Source organism: Rhodnius prolixus, unplaced genomic scaffold (assembly GCF_049639745.1).
Source record: "Rhodnius prolixus isolate KJV_2025 unplaced genomic scaffold, Rpr scaffold_6, whole genome shotgun sequence".
Taxonomy (NCBI): Eukaryota; Metazoa; Arthropoda; class Insecta; order Hemiptera; family Reduviidae; genus Rhodnius; species Rhodnius prolixus.
The window spans coordinates 14,732,597-14,752,037 of record NW_027411634.1 but is presented as its reverse complement, the minus strand read 5'-3'; the positions used below and the strand labels follow the sequence as shown (position 1 = coordinate 14,752,037).

Here is a 19,441-nt window from a genome sequence, read left to right as displayed (position 1 = left end):
CCCTCCAATTTCGGAATCCTAACAAAGATGCACACTATCCTACCAGCGCAGCTTTGGTCTGCCTAGATCTCCTGGATCCTTGCATGTTTCCTTCCAGCACCCTTCACTCATCCTAGCACAAGACGGGTATGAGGTTTTTTTTATAGAAATCCTGAGGAGAATTGATAAGAAGAATTCTTTCTCCAATCTACAGTAATACCAGTTATTTTTATTAAGATAAATTTGAGATGCGCAAACTGAAATATTTTGTCGAAATTTGTAAAATGGGATAATTATTTTAAATAAATTAGTAACTGCATCAACCTGTATACATTACAGACAAATATATGAATACGTAAAATTAAAAATTAAATGACAAAAAAATTACATAAACGGGTGTTAGTTGTAACTTTGACTTACACTTGTAAGGTAAAATGTATCCCCTATTTTGGCGTTCTGGGTACTGCCACCTCAAGTTAGATAAGTTGTTGCGGAGATAGTCAACGCTGGTGGCAAACCGCAAGGGGTTAGTATTACTAGTAAAAGGAGAAGGGGTATTTAGGGTGAGTTGAATTCTTAGTGGGATGGGCGAAGAATTTATGCAGACAAGCTCTGGTTTTCGACCATGCTGTGCATTTTCCCTCATTCTCTATCACACTCCTGAAAGCTAGTAGAAGTTAGTGGGACGGGCTGGGTTAGTATAATTAGAAAACTTACAGGGACCTCGGTGGTGGTCGTTGGACGTAAACAGAGGTTGTGCGTGGGTGAGTGGTTTCATTGCGAAAGGGAGGTTATAAGAAAGTTAAAGAGTCACTCTTCAGTTCGTGACTTGTTTACCATTTACACTGTTCAACTCTCCTCACTAAGTAAAATTTAGAAATGCATCGTATAGTTACGTAAAGAAATATATACCTAATGTATTCATGCCTAGTATTTAGTATAATAGCGTGATTATAACCTTATGATGTATTGCCCTAGCTAGTTAAGTTACATGACAAAGTTATGTCAGATTTCATGCAAACAACATTTACATAGAGAAACCTAATTTAAACATAATCCAGATTTATCAGCGCTTTGTAAACATGAATCCACCATTTTTTGAATCACCGGTATACGTAAACTATTTTTGTTGTTCTGTTTTCATAGATCTGCTTGAAACTATTTATAGAAAGAAAGTTCTTTAATTATGGTCGTGCAGAAAATCAGCTTTTAACACATGTTTAATTGTAAACTAATTTGGTATATGCGTTATGAACTTACCGCATTAAAACTTAGATCACTATGTTGTACTTTACATCAATCTATTTAAAGAAGCTTTACTAACTTCACAGTAGGGTAAATTACTATTAGAAATGAAGCAATTATGGATCTACATTTAGAGATCAATTTTTCGCGGTGAAAATTACTTATTTACACTCAGTTGGAAAAGAAAAATAGGCTGGCCAAAAACTAAATAGATTGAACAAACAGGAAAATGCGAGGTTCGGTCGCAATGGTCACTAACAATAAACAGAAATCAGAATGGCAGTCATAACAAGACCAAGGCTCGTGCTGCACTCTAGCGGCGAATATATCAAGTTTCTTAAGAAATGAATTAATTGCATGTCAATAAAGCGATGTATTTTCTTTAAGTAATCATTTTTCAATCCAAAACAGCTAAATAGATTGTTTGTCAACACTTCGAAACTAAGTGAAAAAGCACTGTCTTTAAAGTATCACCAGAGAGAGAAGTTTATTAATATTGTCAAAGTTAGTAAGTTTGTTGCTGACAGCTCGTCAAATGTTCACTAGGTTATGTGACAATTTCTTTTTTTATCTGACGGAGAAAACATATTACTCTAAAGTTTAATTACAAACATAGTACAGAAATTTTGTGAGCTCCGAATTTATATTAACATTCATGTACATGAAGGTGGTGTTAATTTGATTTCTCTAACTTTTGATACATGTTAGTTTTGATTAATAAAATTTATCTCTTTGAAATTACAATCTTAAAATCTATCATATGATCTCTAATATGAATTACTTCTAATCTAGAAGAATCTTTTTAATAAGTGATCAGTTTAGAGCTTCATCGGTTTTCCGTTTTTCATTCTTTTAACTCAAATTCCTTGTTCTCATAATTTTATATCACAAACATTATATACAAGTATTCACATAAAATGAGCATATTCAGTAAACCTAGTCTAAGTAAGACACCTAGCTTTTAAATAAATTTAGTTAATGTTCTTTTTTACAGATCAACTCAGTGATTCTAGACAGAGATAGATGTACTTTTTCTTATAAAATTTAGTTTTGGTATTGTTCAGAGTTTGTTGTGTTGCCATTAGAATCAGATTACTGCTTTGCTAGTTCGGAAGTACCTAGGTATTTTAGAAACATCTCTTAGATGTTATTATACAACCAATCACATAAACAACTACGTGTTTACTGGATAATTTTTAGGAAACTAGATATATTAAAAGAGATCTCGCTCTAATACCAACACAATATGGCGGACTTAATTTTCCTGATCCAACATCTAAGCAGATTTAATTTGTTTTTCTTATTTATTCCTAAAATCACATATTTTTCCTTTTCTTTTAATCATGAATCATGAATACGTTATATGGATATGTTTAAATAGATATTTTCTAGATATAAAAACGTTTATTGCATAATCTGATAATTTATCAAATACCTACGGAGGAAAAATTAGTAAAAAAAATCTAAACTATATTATTCTATGAAATAATTAGTGTTAAATAATAAACCAATCAGAAAGTGGAAGTAGTGGACTTAAAACATGGGCGGTTTGATTGAGCCAATCAAAATAGTGGAACTTCAATGGCGACTACACACCCACAGCCACGCCTTCTCCAATGGGAGTTCAATAGCTGTTATTTAAAATGTGCATGCTTAACAGTTATTTATAAATAAATAATGGTACTAATGGTAAAGTTTAAATTCATTCACTTAAAAATTATGAGGTTTTATTTAAATAAAATGGAATATTAGTAAAGTATTTGTTTTAAATATATTGTGAATATAAATATTAATTGAATTTATATGTTATGCACTATTTGCATAAGTGGTAAATGTTTGTAGCCAATCATTTGTAGAAGATTCTTCTTAAGAATATTGTTACGTAAAATCTCTCTCGACATTTTGTTTTATTCTTTTAATGAATAGGTTAATTACTACCTCTTACTTTAGAGCGCTAATTTTAATATTACTTACATTCTCTCATAAAAAATAAAATAAAAATAAAAAAAAGAAAAATGAAAAAGGACAGAAAAGAATACTAAATCTTTAAGCGCTCTGTTCCCTAATGTTACTATGAGGACCACATCAGTGGGCTCATTAGCAACGGACAGTAATTCAGGCAAACAACGGCTGGGAGAGCAGGAAAGTACCTAGAAACAGCACTTTTATAGAAATTACAAAGTGCCACGGCTGTAATTATATTCGCAAAGAAACTTCTGTAATGATAATACGTTTTATCACAAAAAAAAGTTTGTTTTTTTTTCATTTATTTAAAGAATTTTGTTTGATACTAGTTTCGAGTTCAGTTCAAATTTATCGTTTTTACGAAAGATAAATATACGAAAAGAATACTTTCATGATTGTTTACCGATTAAGAGAGCCATTTTGCAAACAATGTATTCGTTTAGCATAATCTTTAATCCAGTGATTCCCTCAACTTTATGGATTACAGGTACCTAGGAGGCTTATTGGAAGAAACGCCTGGACACGAATCTGAAGGATCTATATTTTTCTTAAAAATAACTATTGTTAATTTGATTTGATGAGCATATTCATCTGTGGTCTTAGTCAAAATGAGAAATAAGGATTAAGGGTGGAAATAAACGTATAAGAATTACGAAAAGAAATTCATTAGTCGGGCATAATAGTAAGAATAAGTAACATTATTTAGTTTTTTTTTTGTTTTTTTTAAGATTTAAGGCGCCTTAACATCTAAGGTTATTGGCGCCCGCAGCTTTTTTCAGTGCACTCCCGGCCTCCGGACAGTGTTCTCTCGTTACAGACAACACTGTCCATCACCGGACAGTGAGCTGTAAGAAGCTCTTAGGAAGAGAAAATCTAAGGGTCAGCAGCTGGATTCGAACCCGGGACCTCCGCGTGGGAGTCCAGTATGCTAACCTCATAGCTAATCCCTTCCCTAACAACATTATGTAGTTAAACATTATTTAGTAATTAAGTTATTTCTGATCATGAATATATAAGATAATCGTGTAAATAAATTAAATTATAATAATTAATGAATTATTATTCTATTATTAATTGATAGTCAATAGGTATAATGGCCGATTACTTAACTTTATTTTTTGACAAGATGAAAAAGGAATTCACCAGTCTCTAAGTAATTTAAACTAAGTTTTCTTAGAAAGCTACTGTCATAAAATTAATCAACTGCGATGAAAATATTGGCTAACAGTTGGACATTTTTTTAAGCCGTTTTAAAATGTAGAGCCCACGAATAATATCAGTCTGGTTACTATGCTATCGAGATTATTTTAAAATTAATCAATGCTATTTCAGTTATGAAAGCTGAATGATGAGAGCGTTGAAATGTTATATCTTTCAACTTGTCAGCTGCTAGCTGTACAAGGATATGTACATACATCCATTTTTTACAGCCTATGATTTTTCAGAAATTTTGTTTAACTGAAATTCAAATTGTAATAAAAAATTTTGGTGATAACTTTAAAAATAATTTAGCAGATTTTTTTTTTTTTTTTACCCGCACAAGAGATTCACAGTTTATTGGGGGAAAAAATTCATTCCCATTGACGGCTATTAAATATTTGGATGAAGTGTCACGCGATTCTCTCTGAATGACAAATCGTTGACGTTCTAACTTAAACATTTTTCAAACTACGAATAAATAACTTTTCATTCCAAATCTTGCTGCATTCGTGCTCTATTTTAAAATGGTAAATAAAAATAGGTAAATAAAATTATATAAATAAAATGATAAGATATAAAAATAAAATGCATCATAGAAACACTTCAGCATGAACGGCTGTTGTCTAATGAGTGTCTAATGCGAATAGATAGTTTCCTATTCAATCAGACATGTTTAGAAATAAGTGACAATGATTAATTTGGCGAGCATTGCGTAGTAAAATCAACGTGTACAACCCTGTCTAATCGTGTCTAAGCTTGTCTAAACATGTCTTGACTTGTCAAAATGTGTGCGCTTAGTATTGGCAAGAATCATAATCCGTCCAACAATAATTAAACTATGAAACTAAATGTACAATTTTTAAGTGAATGTGGTTAAATGTATTTAAAAGGATAGACTGTGTACACTAAGTTGTGAGTGGCACTGAAAAAAAGACCGTGCATTGATCACTTGATTGAATAATTGTGCATTTAGTTTGCTTCACTTTTCAAAAGCCAGAAAGATAATTTATTGTTGGCATAACCATTTACGAAAAGATTTTTCCTTCTGTACTAATGAATCAGTCGCCAAAAACAATGAAAAAATACACATAATAATCACTTAAATCACTCGAAAACTTTTCACAATCCTGGAAACCAAAACATACTTTGTATGCAAATCCTAGTATATATCATAATATTTCTATTGCATCGCAGGAAATAATAAAATAATATTTTGAAGTTGGTAAAATAATAAACGGCAACAATATCCAGCAAACATTATCATTTCTAGAATCATATTATGTTGATCGAAATTAGCGGTTACATTATTATGCAGAAATTAGATGAATCGCCAGCGATACGGTACCATGATTTATGTCTATTACATATGTAGCAATACAGACGACCAAGTGAATGAAAATTCAAATTCAATGCTCGCATTACATTCAGACTAGAATATGATCGGACTGCCATTATTTCGTTGTAGCTGCCCTTCGTCCATGGTCCATTTCGTCGTTACCGCTCTCGGTCCTAAGTCCACAATGTATGCGCCTCTCGCTATTGCCGCTTGCACTGTAGCTGTATCCGTATTGGTGAACAATTATAAAGTAATTTACCTTGCGTGTATGACTTAAATTACAATTATCGATGTCCATTTCTATTAAACAATTACTTAAATCTAGGTACTTTCATTTTATTGTTTGCTTAGCAAATTTTATTATTATTCTAAAGTAATGTAATAATGATAAAAGACTCGCATGTCTTTCTTTGACTAATATTTCTAACTTTCTAATCCACAAAGTTTCTTTTAATTCCAAATACTTGAAATCATTTTACAATTCTTGCAAACATTATTAGTTTGTGACAGGTACATTACGAAGAATGCCATATTACCCAGAATCCTCAATTCCTACTCGAGAATTGCTCAAATCGAATTTTCTTTTAAGAATTATTGAAATATAATGAGTTAAGAGATCAATTTGGGATGATACTTACGGTTCAGAATTTTGACGTGAATACGTCTTTAAATTTGAATCATATGGTGGCAATCCAAAAAACCTAATGATAATAAAATCGGGGGATACAGTTTGGCATTATAGTTACGAATCTATCGTCTACATCCAAAATTAAATTAGACCACTGGATAGTTATAGGATCAAAGAATTCATTACGGTAAGCGAGGACTGTGACGCATCGCGCGCAGTGCAGGGGGAAGCGCCGCCATTTTGGGATAAGCCAAAACCAAATACACAGATCGTATACGGTTGGAAAGGGCTTCTCAAGAACTATCGAATGGTAAAAGTCGCAAAGCCGGTGGAGTCGCCATATATCACAACATCAATAGCTTCACTGATTGTAATAGAGTTAACATTGACATTTCGGAAATTTATTTGGAAATGAAAGACACAAAAGCTGGTGATGTCTGTCTAGTAAACGAAAAAGGCCAATGGCATCTTCAAATTCGTACTCGGGTGTGTGTATATCCAACCGGGCACAACGTTAGCAGAAATTAAACTCTTTATGTTACGATCGTTGTTAAAATATTCCAAAAACATCTCTAAAATTATACCCGATTACAAGCCTGATCTTACTACACCAATTTTAATGTTGATGTCTCACAAAACCGCTCATTACCCGACTTCATGCTCAGCGAGTTTCAATATTGAAACTTCTCCAACAACGTTAGGTAATACCTATATTGATTTAACGTTTACCAGAAATCTCGATGTATCTTGTATGCCATTTGTGTCGTACTTTTCCTATCACAGACCTATAATTAATAAAGTTATATTGTAACACAGTAATTATTTGTTTCCTTGATTTCATCCTAAATACATACATAAAAATATTATATTATACAAAATATAACCCGTTACGTAAACGTATTCACCTACAACACACGGCCTTGTCCATGACACAGCCACAGTTTAATTATTCCCCCCCCCCCAATTTTGGATAGTAAAAGGCTATTGTAAAAGAACGCGTGAACTCAAATCTTCGCTGTAATTCCTCTGGTATCTATATTTACTGAAATATTTTTTCCAAAATAACTAGATATAAAGAAGCATTTCTTGTTGGCTGATTTCTTTCATCTACAAGCTTATTTCCTTGCCAACACTTAGTCAAAATATCGAAATTTGAATTTATCGATTTTTTTTTAGTGGTATTACAAAACAAACACAACTTGCAAATCCATTTTTACCCCCCCCCCCTACAGAAGAACTATGCATGCGCCAAATTCTAACGAGAGACAGCTGTGCAGCGTAAAGCCTTCTCTTTCGATTGCACCGTCTCACGTGTTTGTAGAGAAATCTGTCTGACCGGAACCGTCGTTTGTGTAAGAGGTGTTAGTTTCGTTTTGCCGAAGACATGATACTGCACATGTAGAAGAGCAACGAATTGACGTGAAATTTCACATGAAACTGGATAAAACCGCTTCTGAAACTTATCTCTTATTAAAAGAAGTTTGTGGTGATGAATGTTAATCATGTGCGCGCGTTATTGAGTGGTTCAAGCGTTTCCAAGATGGCGTCGAGAAGACGTCGGAGATGATGACCACCCAGGTCGCCCTTCCACGTTCAAAACGGATGAAAATATCGATTATAATTAATCGACATTACTACCGTGAGGTGCTTGCTTAACTCCGTGAAAGAGTAAGGAAAAACAGCCCGCTTTGTGGAAGAACAAGTCCACGGGGTTCTCCATCACGACAACACGCCGGCACACATTGCATTGTCTGTCAACACGTTTCTAGCCAAGTAAAAAATCCCAGTTTTAGGCTAACCACCTTATTCGCCTGACCTGACCCCATGTGACTTTTATCTGTTCCCCAGAATTAAATCTGCATTAAAAGGAACACGATTTCGGTCCGTTGAAGCTGTGAAAGAAAAAGCGGCAAGCGTCATGCAGGAGCTCATAGTAAAAGACTTCCAGCACTGTTTCGAACAACGGTAAATTCGCATGGAACGTTATAGGACTAGGGGAGGGGTGTATATTGAAGGTGATAATAACTAAATATGTTTAAATTTAAAATAAAATACAGTTTAAAATGTTAAGTATAAGGGTTGATTAAACGCCAAAAGGTACACAAATCAGAAGTACCCAACATTTCATTAGTACTTCATTGATATTATTTAAGTAATTTTACTGCATTAATTTTCATTAATATTTTTTAGAATTATTAGATGTCACAGACCCTTATGCTGGCCATTTTCATCTACAATATATTTGTTCAAGTAGCACACCATTTAACTTAAATTGATTGACTGTAATATCTTTTTATCTATATATATGCATTTTAATAAAATTTGCATACTTTTTAGGACAGCTAATTATTCCAGCATTTTACTATAAGTAAAATTAAGGGGACTAAATTAAATTAAAATTGAGAAATGAATAATTATTGTTGAATAATCTACTTGTTAATAACTGTGTGTTATCTGTGCTCACGAATATTTCGGTGAGACGAATTCAAGACTGAAATATTGTTTTAGATCCTCCGTGATTCAAATTTTTTAAACAGTAGCCGACTCTAACTTTGTCTTTTTCTACTTTAACAAGCATGAATATGTGTCAGAATAAAGGGCACATTAAAGAGAAATCATAAGAATAATTTGGAATAGAGTTAAAATAAAGTACCTATTTAATAACGAAGATATAATATACATTTTATAACAATTATAACAAAAAAATATTATAAATGAAGTGGCCAGCATAAGGGTCTGTGACATCTAATAATTCTAAAAAATGTTAATGAAAATTAATGCAGTAAAATTACTTAAATAATATCAATGAAGTATTAATGAAATGTTGGGTACTTCTGATTTGTGTACCTTTTGGCGTTTAATCAACCCTTATACTTAACATTTTAAACTGTAAGTTTTTGTTAAGGAGATTTTTGTACTTTTTGGATAGATTTTCCTTTTTGTCTATTTTGTATAGTTACATATCTGCTTTACAGATTTTTTTAAAATTTGGAATAAGCAATACTATCATTATAACCTGATAAGGTGTTAAGTCGGAACCGTAACTACCACTGAAGAGATCTTTTTAAAGAATGATTATAGTTGCGGTCCACAAACCATCCTCAATAACAATTTTTTTGAAAAAGCGTTTTGAATAAAATAGGAAGGTATTTGTACGTAAATAGAAAAATTAAACTGCGATTTCAGTACTTCCTTTTAAGAGGAGTAAGAAAAATAAACTGCGAATACAGACAAAGATTTTGAATCGAACGGCAATTCATTGATGTAAATCGGTTCACTCATTGATTATTTTAACGATTGCAGTACTTCCTCTTGGTAGGAGTAAGAGCATGATGGCACTTCACAGCCACGTAGAGGAGCTTTAACCGCTTCTTCGTGCTAAATTTTATCAAAATCGGACTAAGGGTTATAGAAATATTGGTAATAGTTTTAGAAAGGGCCTTATTTGGGTGAGGCAAACTCCTCTCCTTATAAGGCACAGCATCGAGACTTTCAAAGTGCAAATCTGTACAAAATTTCGATTCGAATGACACTTCATTCATGAAAATCGGTTCACGTGTCGATAATTTGAAATGATTGCTATACTTCCCCTTAATAAGTGTAAGAGCAGATCGCCGCTTTAATATTACGTAGGGGAGCCCTAACCCTATCATCCTACCAAATTTTATCAAAATCGGGCCGAGATTTACAGAGTAATTAGTAATAATAATTTTGGAGGGGGCCTTACATAAAGGGGGCTAACTCCGCGCCCATTCGATGTACAGCGTCGAGACCCCCAAAAGGCACATCTACATAAAATTCCGAATCGAATGACACCTCATTCATGAAAATTGGTTCACGCGTTTAGGCGCTACGTTGTTTACAAAAAAGGTAACAAGAAGAACAAGAAGAACAACAACAAGAAGAACAAGAACAAGAACATTTTCTGAAAATGCCGTTTTTGCTCATTTTTGGCAACTTTTTTCTCGATACCTATTAGATGTGGGTTGTTGCAAAAAAATTACAGCTATAAAGGAGGGTTTGCCCCATATTTTAAAGAAAATTTGGGAATTTTATCTTTTGTAGAAAAAGAGAAAAAAATTGTCAAAGTTGGGTGTTTTTCAACGTTACGCTTTTTCGTGCAGTTTTTGATGGTCAACCCTTATAAACTGTCCTACCGGACAGTTTTAATGTTTTACAGTAATAGTCTTGTTATTTAACAGCCACACCTCGTATAGTCAGCTGTAGCGGATATTAAAAGGTCATTTGTTGCCAATTTTTGATCAAGTTGTGATAATAAACAATAATGTCGTTAAATCTACCATTTTTTGATTGCCTTGCATGCTTTAGTGTACACTAATCTAGAAAAATAATAAGTTAGTTCTCTTATCATTGAATCAATCAATTGAATCCTTCATCATAACTTTTCATCCACAAATATCTGTTACAATTATTGATTGTTAATTTTTAGTGCTTTATTAGTTTAATGTTCAATGACTAACACCGAGAATCAGTAATGTTTGACAACCTCTTTTTCTTCTTCGCTTTGCGCTCCGGATCCGAAAGAATCAGGGCTTCCTCAAAGATCTGATGGCACTTTTCCCTACCTTGCTCTTCATCTTCCCAGCTTACTATCCGTAGTCTTACAACTTCAAGCACTTCTTCTATTCACTTCAAGCAGGCCATTTCCATTTTCTGGCTTCCTCTAGTCTTTTATACAGCTACGACCAAGAAATCTTTTGGTCACCATCCTTTTTACATGAACAAGGAACCTAAATCTAACCTCCTTTTTTTTTTAAAAAAAATGAAGGTTATGAAGTCACCTTCATCGTACATTCATCCTCCAATGATCCCACCTTCACTAGTAGGACTGTATATTTCCTGAAGTACATTTCTTTTACCACATCCTCTGGCATCCTTTCATTCTACTTAATTGTCTTAACCCACGTCTCGCTGAGTAATGAAACCATTGACTAGTACATAATGATCTTCACCTTCCAACGAACACCCTGAAGATAAAAAATTTTTGTTAGAGCGAACTAGCATCTAGAGTCAGCCGATATTCTGATCTTTATCTGCTTCTTTGTTTGATTTTATGCTGTCTCAGGCAATTGGAAGCGTTAGCATGAAGTGAACTCGCAAGTACAGAATCATTTCAGCTGGTCCTTATTGCCTGTCATTCCTTGATGTCTTCTTAATGTTTTTAATCGAAAGAACTAAGGTTTTTTTTTTTGCCTCTAGCTCTTTCAAAGCCTCACAGAAAGTCCTAGCGTTGTTGGTTTGACCGTGGCTCATCCCAAGGTACTCGTCAAGTGCACAGGTAAAAGTGGATTTACTAGTCTCACTTCCATCACCACTTCAAATTCCTGCAAGGTGTAAATTTAGCCATTTCTTTTATTAAAATTTAATTAGACTAAAGGACGTTTTATAAAAGACCAAAAATATAATTATCAATCATTTTATTTATTAACTTGAAGTCTAGATGAGAACAATGGCAGAAGGATTGACGTAATCTATTGAATGGCGAGAGTTCTTTTTATTTACTTTTATTAAAAAACCCTAGAACAAAGAGTAAAGTGGTCGAATTCATCAGCGACATACTTCTACCACATACCATTGATATTAAAATTATTTTTCTCTCCAAATAGAAGGAAAATTTTTCCTTTTTTTGCAGTGAAACGAATAATTTCCTTAACTGAAACTCAAAGTGTGCTTTTTTTTAATTAAACATATAAAAGAATTTTCTTTTATTTTCATTTTAATTCGAAACAAAAAGCTTTTTGTAGTATTTTTAAAGGAAATAGATAGGTTTTATTTTTTAATTTAATTTTATTTCATTTTTTTTTTTTTTGATACAGCGTTTCAATTCTGTTTCACCGCACTAAGATCTAAATGAAATATCAGCTGGCCGCTGCATTAAGACAGAAAGAAAATAGAAGAAAAGTTAAACAAAAGATACTTTTTCCCAGCTCATTCTTCTGGAAAAAGTCTATATTTTAGGAGGAAAATTCTTAAGAATGAATTGGATCACATAGAAATATGTAACAATACTTTTCTTTTTGAAAACGAAAAGTTTTTTCAAGAAAAACAATTGTACGTAAACTTTGGGAAAACTTAAGTAGGTTTTCTTCTATTGTAAATGTTTATTGTTCTATTGTTTACAAAATGATTGGTTGTGAAGATAACGGTATGCCCCCTTTCAAACTCTGTGATTTTTATTTTTTTTGCCGCTGATATGCTGTATCAATTTGTGATCTTAACTGGTTTTAAGGGCTTTCGCTTGAACCTTTAGAATGCCTTATTATACAGGGTGATCCATTTAAAACGCACCAATCGCTAATAACTTTTTAGGAAAGCGGAATCCCCCCCAAAAAAACCACGAAGTAAACTATATGTTTTTTTTTGTCTAGTTTTCAAATTTTCCATTCCCGATGCTGTATCTTTATTTTTGGCGGAGTTACGGCCAAAAACCCGATTAGGGTTTTATAAGGACCATTGGTTTTGATAATGATTATGAAAACTATATAAAAAACTGTGAAAAATGACGTTAACCTCGTTTCAATATCCCTAATATTAGTTGAGATATTTAAGATATAAAGTTACAATTTTATCTATTCGTGAAAGGTTTTCGATATTAATTTTCCACTAGAAATACACTTTTTGGGAAATATTCTGACTACAAAAAATGTTATTTGTGACGCGAAGAACAAAAATAATAATAATTGAAGATTTTAAAACATGTAGTGTAATGTGATGGTTGTGGGTGAATCAGGATAAATTTGTTTTATCATCAAATAAAAGCAACCATCACATCATTTTAATGCGCCCTATTTTTGCAGTCAGAGGACCTCCTAAAACGTGTATTTCTGGTGAAAAATAATATTGAAAACAGATCATGAATAAGATAAAATTGTAACTTTGATCTTAAATGTCTCAACAAATATTAGAGATATCGAAACGGGGTCAACGTCATTTTTCACAGTTTTTTATGTAGTTTCCAAAACCAGTAGCCTTTATGAAACCCCAATCGAGTTTTTGGCCGTAACTCCGCCAAAAATAAAGTTACAGCATCGGGGGTAGAAAATTTGAAAACTAGACCAAAAAAAAAAATTACTTTTACTTCGTGGGTTTTTTCGAAGTTCACTTTCCTAAAAAGTTATTATCGATTGGTGTATTTTAATTGGATTACCCTGTATATAGTGGAGAATAACTCGTTGTCTCACTTGCACAATCCGAAAACCGTTTTTTCGTTGAGAAAATCGTCTTCAAGTGAATGAAAACATAACTCTATTCTAAAAATCTTCTAAATAATAATTATCTAATTAGGTTCTTCATCATTCTACTACAAAGAAAGTTTGTTTCATTTTTTGTTTATTTTATTTATTGTTTTGTTCCCCTTCTGGATTGAAAAATCCATATTATAAGAGTTATGTTTCAAAAATATTCTTTTTCTTTTTCCGTAATTAAAGTAGAAGAGTATCTCTATCTGAGAATGTCTGTAATCTGTTAGAAGTGTATGTTAAATTAATTTCCAACAATCTATGATAGCCTGTCCATTGCAGCTGGCCATTTAGCCACCCCTTGTATGCCAGCTTAAGGGGAAAAAGTGCAAATAACTTCATAAGTGACAAAAACAGTTGAATAATATTTAAATAAAAAAAAAGAAAAAGATATTACTTTCCATCGTTTCGATGTCAAGGGGCAAAAAAAATCCAAACTAAGGTTACCTTTTTTTTTCAAACTACCTTTCCATTATTGAGTAGTAACTAGTAACTTTTAAAGATTCCCTTAGCAGCAGGGGTGGTATAAAATTGATATTGCTCGAAGTAGTTGTAATTGGTACCGATGATAGCAGCACCTACTGAACTGTACAGCTTCACCCCGTTTGGAGCGCCACTTCCTTGGTCAATATGCTCACTACGTTAAACTGTCACAACCAAAATAGCAATGAATAAGAATAAACTTCGTTAAATTGTATATATTTTGCATCATTTTAAAGATAAGTTAAATAAATAGTTACACTTTAAAAATAATTAAAACTCAAACAAAGAAAGGATCATGTCGGTAGGTGTAAAATGATTAATTAATGCATTCATTCTAAAGTAAATACTCGTGAGAATGTATGAGCACTCTCTAAAAGCAAATACAAGTATACAAAGATTCTGAGTATTTGAGTATTTATCAGATAGTCCATACAGTCAAAATTCTCGGCTCTTTAATTCATTTCAACCAATGTGAACATTAATATTTTAAGCTCTTCGGTAAGCTATTTATGCTATTGATTTGTTGCAAACGTTGTATTGGGAAAATGAGTGTATGCAATAATAATCATTGAAAGGGTAAGGTGATAATCACCATTAATTGATCTGCAATACTTTGAACCAATTAGTAAAGATTTTAAATACTTGTAGAAGATTTATTTTATAATAGCAATAATACCACATCGTTTAAAAAATATTATAAAGTAAATAAATATGACCTGCTGGTTAGATGAAGGATTCACAGTGCTGGATTTAAAATAAAGAAGAAAATGCAAAATTGCCTCTAAAAGTGAATGTTCTAGCAAAAACAAACCCATGTTAGATTTTACGCACAAATGAATTCAAACATAACAAAATTTTTAATTTGTCGCTGAAATGCTTCCATTGTGGACAAGCTGTATGCTGAAATTTAAGGGATTTTTTGTATCGGCCATGCAGGACCATGTTATATCGATGAGATCATTGTGTAAGATAGTTCATCGAAGGAGAGAATAACTGAGAGAAATGCGGTGTAGTGGGACCAGTAACAATAATGTGGCGAAAATTATTTTTCAGGCAACTGTGAGTGTAAGATGCGACAGAAAAATATTCCTTATTACTCGGGATGTTTCGGGATTTCATCCAGCTGTCCATGGGCAGGACAACAAGCCGGAAATAGTGATCTTGAAATTAAACTATAGGATGGTGCACATAAAGATGGATCAAAATATGCAAGGGACAAAGTTTGATTCTTCTCAAAAAATTTACATTTTCAGGGGGCCATAAAACAAACAGCTTCCTTTAAAACCAATTTTGAAAATTTAGCGAGTTAACAATAGGTGTTCTATAAGAAAAATTTGTTTCAAAGAAGATCGTTTTGTGTTATTTACGCAGTTGCATAATCATTCCGTTTATGTTACAGTGAATAATATAGTACCGTAATATCAGTAAATGCCTATATTAATGCAGTCACGTAAATTTGCTAGACACCAGTATACGAGGTGTGTTCAAAAAGTAACGGGAATTTTTAAATTTCGCGGGTTTGGAGAGTCTGATTGTAATTTTTTTTTTTTATTATGTTGGTACACATGCCCCTGAAGTACGATAAAATTTTCAGTAATATTCATTGTTTACTTCTTAAGTGGCAGCCGTTAAGGTTAGACGTGTTTTTCGAGCTTGGCGATTTTTGTTTGTTAAAAAAAATGGATCAAAGAATTTGTATTAAATTTTGCGTAAAAAATGAAATAAAGTGTAATAAAGTGTGTGAAATGTTAATAAAGGCATATGGTGAGTCTGCTATGAGTAAAACAAGGATTTACGAGTGGTATAAGCGTTTCCAAGATGGCCGCGAAAACGTTGAAGATGACGAACGACCTGGACGTCCAAGCACATCAACAACCGATGAAAACGTGAAAAAAGTGAAAGAAATGGTTATGAACGATCGCCGAATCACAATCAGAGAAGTCGCTGATGATGTTGCCATATCAATTGGCTCATGCCATGACATTTTTTCGGATGTTTTGGGTATGAAACGTGTGGCAGCAAAATTTGTTCCAAAATTGTTGAATTTCGAACAAAAACAGCGGAGAATGGAAGTTGCTCAATGAAGTCGACAACGATGCGGATCTACTGAAACGTGTTATAACAGGTGACGAAACATGGGTTTACAGATATGATGTCGAAACTAAGGCTAAAATTATTTTTCAGGCAATTGTGAGTGTAAGATGCGACAGAAAAATATTCCTTATTACTCGGGATGTTTCGGGATTTCATCCAGCTGTCCATAGGCAGGACAACAAGCCGGAAATAGTGATCTTGAAATTAAACTATAGGATGGTGCACATCCTAACTAAAATCGTCCCAGTGGAGGCATTCTGGATCGCCAAGACCGAAAAAGGCTCGACAAGTGCGGTCGAATGTGAAGGTTATGCTCACTGTGTTCTTCGATTTTAATGGCATAGTGCATCATGAATTCTTGCCACAAGGTCAAACAATCAATAAGGAGTACTACCTACAAGTTCAACGCCGTTTGCGTGAAGCAATCCGAAAAAAACGCCCGGATTTGTGGCAAAACAATTCATGGATTTTGCACCACGATAATGCACCTGCTCACACTTCATTGCTTGTTCGTGAATTTTTGGCCAAAAACAAAACTTTAACGATGCCCCAGCCTCCATATTCGCCAGACATGGCTCCATGTGACTTTTTTCTATTTCCAAACATAAAGAGAACATTAAAAGGCCGTCGTTTTACAAGCATAGATGACATTAAAAGCGAATCGCTGAAAGCTATCACAAAGATCGAGTTTCAGAAGTGTTTCGAGGATTGGAAAAAGCGCTGGCACAAGTGTATTGTATGCGAAGGGGACTACTTTGAAGGCGACAATATTAATGTAGATGAATAAATAAATATTTTTTTCAAAAAACGAAAATTCCCGTTACTTTTTGAACACACCTCGTATAATGTGCATTATTAACAAGTATTTTGAGACCAATACAGGTACCTAATACATAGTTGAAGATAGTGTTTATGTGTGAACTTGGACAGTTTCGGTAAACACATGTGGCATACTGCTTTACACATAAATATCCACTGATGACTGTCCGTCTATGATTTTACTAACAAATATGAAATAATATTGCCAATAATATATTCTCCACTTCTGTAATTGGCCATTCTTTGTTTTAAAAATCATTTTGGTGAATGAGAACAGAAATTATTGGCAATTTTATGGACCTAAAATTAGTAGTTAAGTGATTAATGCAAAATACAAACAAAACGTTTTTTAATGTTTACAAACAAGACGTCATACATTAACCTTCGCATTATGCAAATAATTTCTTCAATAAGCCCCTTTAAAAGATTGATTTTCAATGTTAAGTTTAATTTAAATAAGTTATCTGAGGATGTTTCATGTCTGACCATTTCATGTTACCAAAATCTTTTCTCAACTCAACACACCTTTCTCATACAACAAATTACAGAATTAATTGGTCTTAAAACTTTTAATTAATTCTAAAAGTTACTTCAATATTAAGTATACATGATATAACTGTAATCAAAAAAAGTAAAGAGCGTTCTTCAATTAAAATCAATAATAATATATTAAATAATAATAATAATAATTATTATTTTCTTTTATAAGTGAGGAAAACCTTCCTAAAGGTACCGATGGGAGCGGTTATGTGGGATTCCTACCTACTAAAAAACCTCACTTCCTCGATTTCCTTGATGGACCCAGCCCGGGACCGTTTGTCCCATTACTTCGGGCTGGACCAGGAACACTATACCCTCCGTCATTTTTCCCTCATTTTAGCTGAAGTATACATCTTCCACTTTCTTCTTTTTTAAAATATCGCAGACGGTCTTGTCCACCTTAGTCCAATTGGATTTCACGGCTAACACTTTGCCCACGATATTCTCTGGAGTAATGCTCCCTATCTCTAACTCCAGTTCCATTCTTTCTTCGTCCCATCTCTTACACTCGAAAAATCTGTGCCGTGCATTGTCCTGAACTTCCTTACAATACACACAGCAAGGACTTTCTACTTTTCTCATGGTGTTCAGATACTTCTTGAAGCAGCCATGACCTGTTAGAAACTGAGCCAAGTAGAAATTTACTTGACCATGTTTCCTATCATACCATCCTTCAATCCTAGGAATCAGCACTCTTGTCCATGCTGCCTTGTTACAGGACTCCCATTCTTCTTGCCACTTCTTCAGAGTGTCTCGTCTGGCCTCCATTTTAACCAGCCATCGGTTTCCTCCTGTTCTTTCATAAATGGCCTTTCGCTCTTGAGCGAGGAGGTAGATCGGGATAACCTCGGCCACCACTATAATTGCGTCTAACGAAACTGTTCGGTAAGCAGAAGTTATCCGAAGGACCCCTCTTCGTTGCCCTGCAGACAGTCTCTTCCGGTAATATGCGGTGCTTAGCCTGTCGGCCCATACTTCCGCCCCATACAGTGTAATGGACTGCACCACTTTTGCAAGGTTGCGGCCCGCTGCAATTCACCATTAGCCGGCTTGATGCTGCTGACATTTAGCAGCCTTGTCTGCACTTCTTTTAATTTGCTCAAAAAATTTGAGCTTGGTATCCAATGTCACTCCTAGATACCTCGCCGCGGGTTTAGTTTCCACTTCATACTGCCCCACTTTCAGTGTTGTACTGAAGTTTGAATACGCCTCGTCGTGAACAGTACTATTTCTGTTTTAGCAAAGGCCAAGAGTAGGGCATGCTCTTCCATCCAAGCTTCATCACTTGATTTAATTTCATTTGAGCCAGCTCTATGGATTCAGACAATATTACAACCGCAACATCATCGGCTTAGCCCACCAGGAAGGTATCTTCTGGCATGTTCATACGCAGTAGCTCATCATACGTCAGATTCCAAAGCATCGGGCCAAGAATAGACCCCTGAGCCGCTCCTGCGGTGACGTTCCTACTCCGCTGTCCCTGCTTTCTCTAAAATGCTAACACTCTATCTCGAAGATAACTCTTCATGATCTTCATCAATCAATTAAAATCAATAATAATATATTAAATAATAATAATAATAATAATAATAATAATAATAATAACCTCATGCTAGCTATGAGGTTAGCATACTGGACTCCCACGCGGAGGTCCCGGGTTCGAATCCAGCAGCTGACCCTTAGATTTTCTCTTCCTAGGAGCTTCTTACAGCTCACTGTCCGGTGATGGACAGTGTTGTCTGTAACGAGAGAACACTGTCCGGAGGCCGGCAGTGCACTGGAAAAAGCTCCGGGCGCTAATGACCTCAGCTGTTGATGCGCAAAAAAAAAAAAAAAAAAAAAAAAAAAAAAAAAAAAAAAAAAAAAAAAAAAAAAAAATAATAATAATAATAA

At 33.9% G+C, this 19,441-nt stretch overlaps 2 protein-coding genes across 4 annotated transcripts in view; both read right to left on the bottom strand.

Moving 5' to 3' along the window:
* Window positions 1-19,441, bottom strand: part of Ten-a (Teneurin-a transmembrane protein) — a 1,628,256-nt gene that overhangs the window by 997,662 nt on the left and 611,153 nt on the right. The window lies entirely within an intron of this gene.
* Window positions 17,885-18,316, bottom strand: LOC141460385 (uncharacterized). The gene has a single exon (XM_074140316.1). The coding sequence runs from the start codon at window positions 18,314-18,316 to the stop codon at window positions 17,885-17,887; it is 432 nt and encodes a 143-aa protein (XP_073996417.1).

Excerpts from the sequence above, each read along its gene's own strand:
- LOC141460385 (XM_074140316.1), bottom strand. The coding sequence starts at position 18,316 with ATGGAGGCCAGACGAGACACTCTGAAGAAGTGGCAAGAAGAATGGGAG.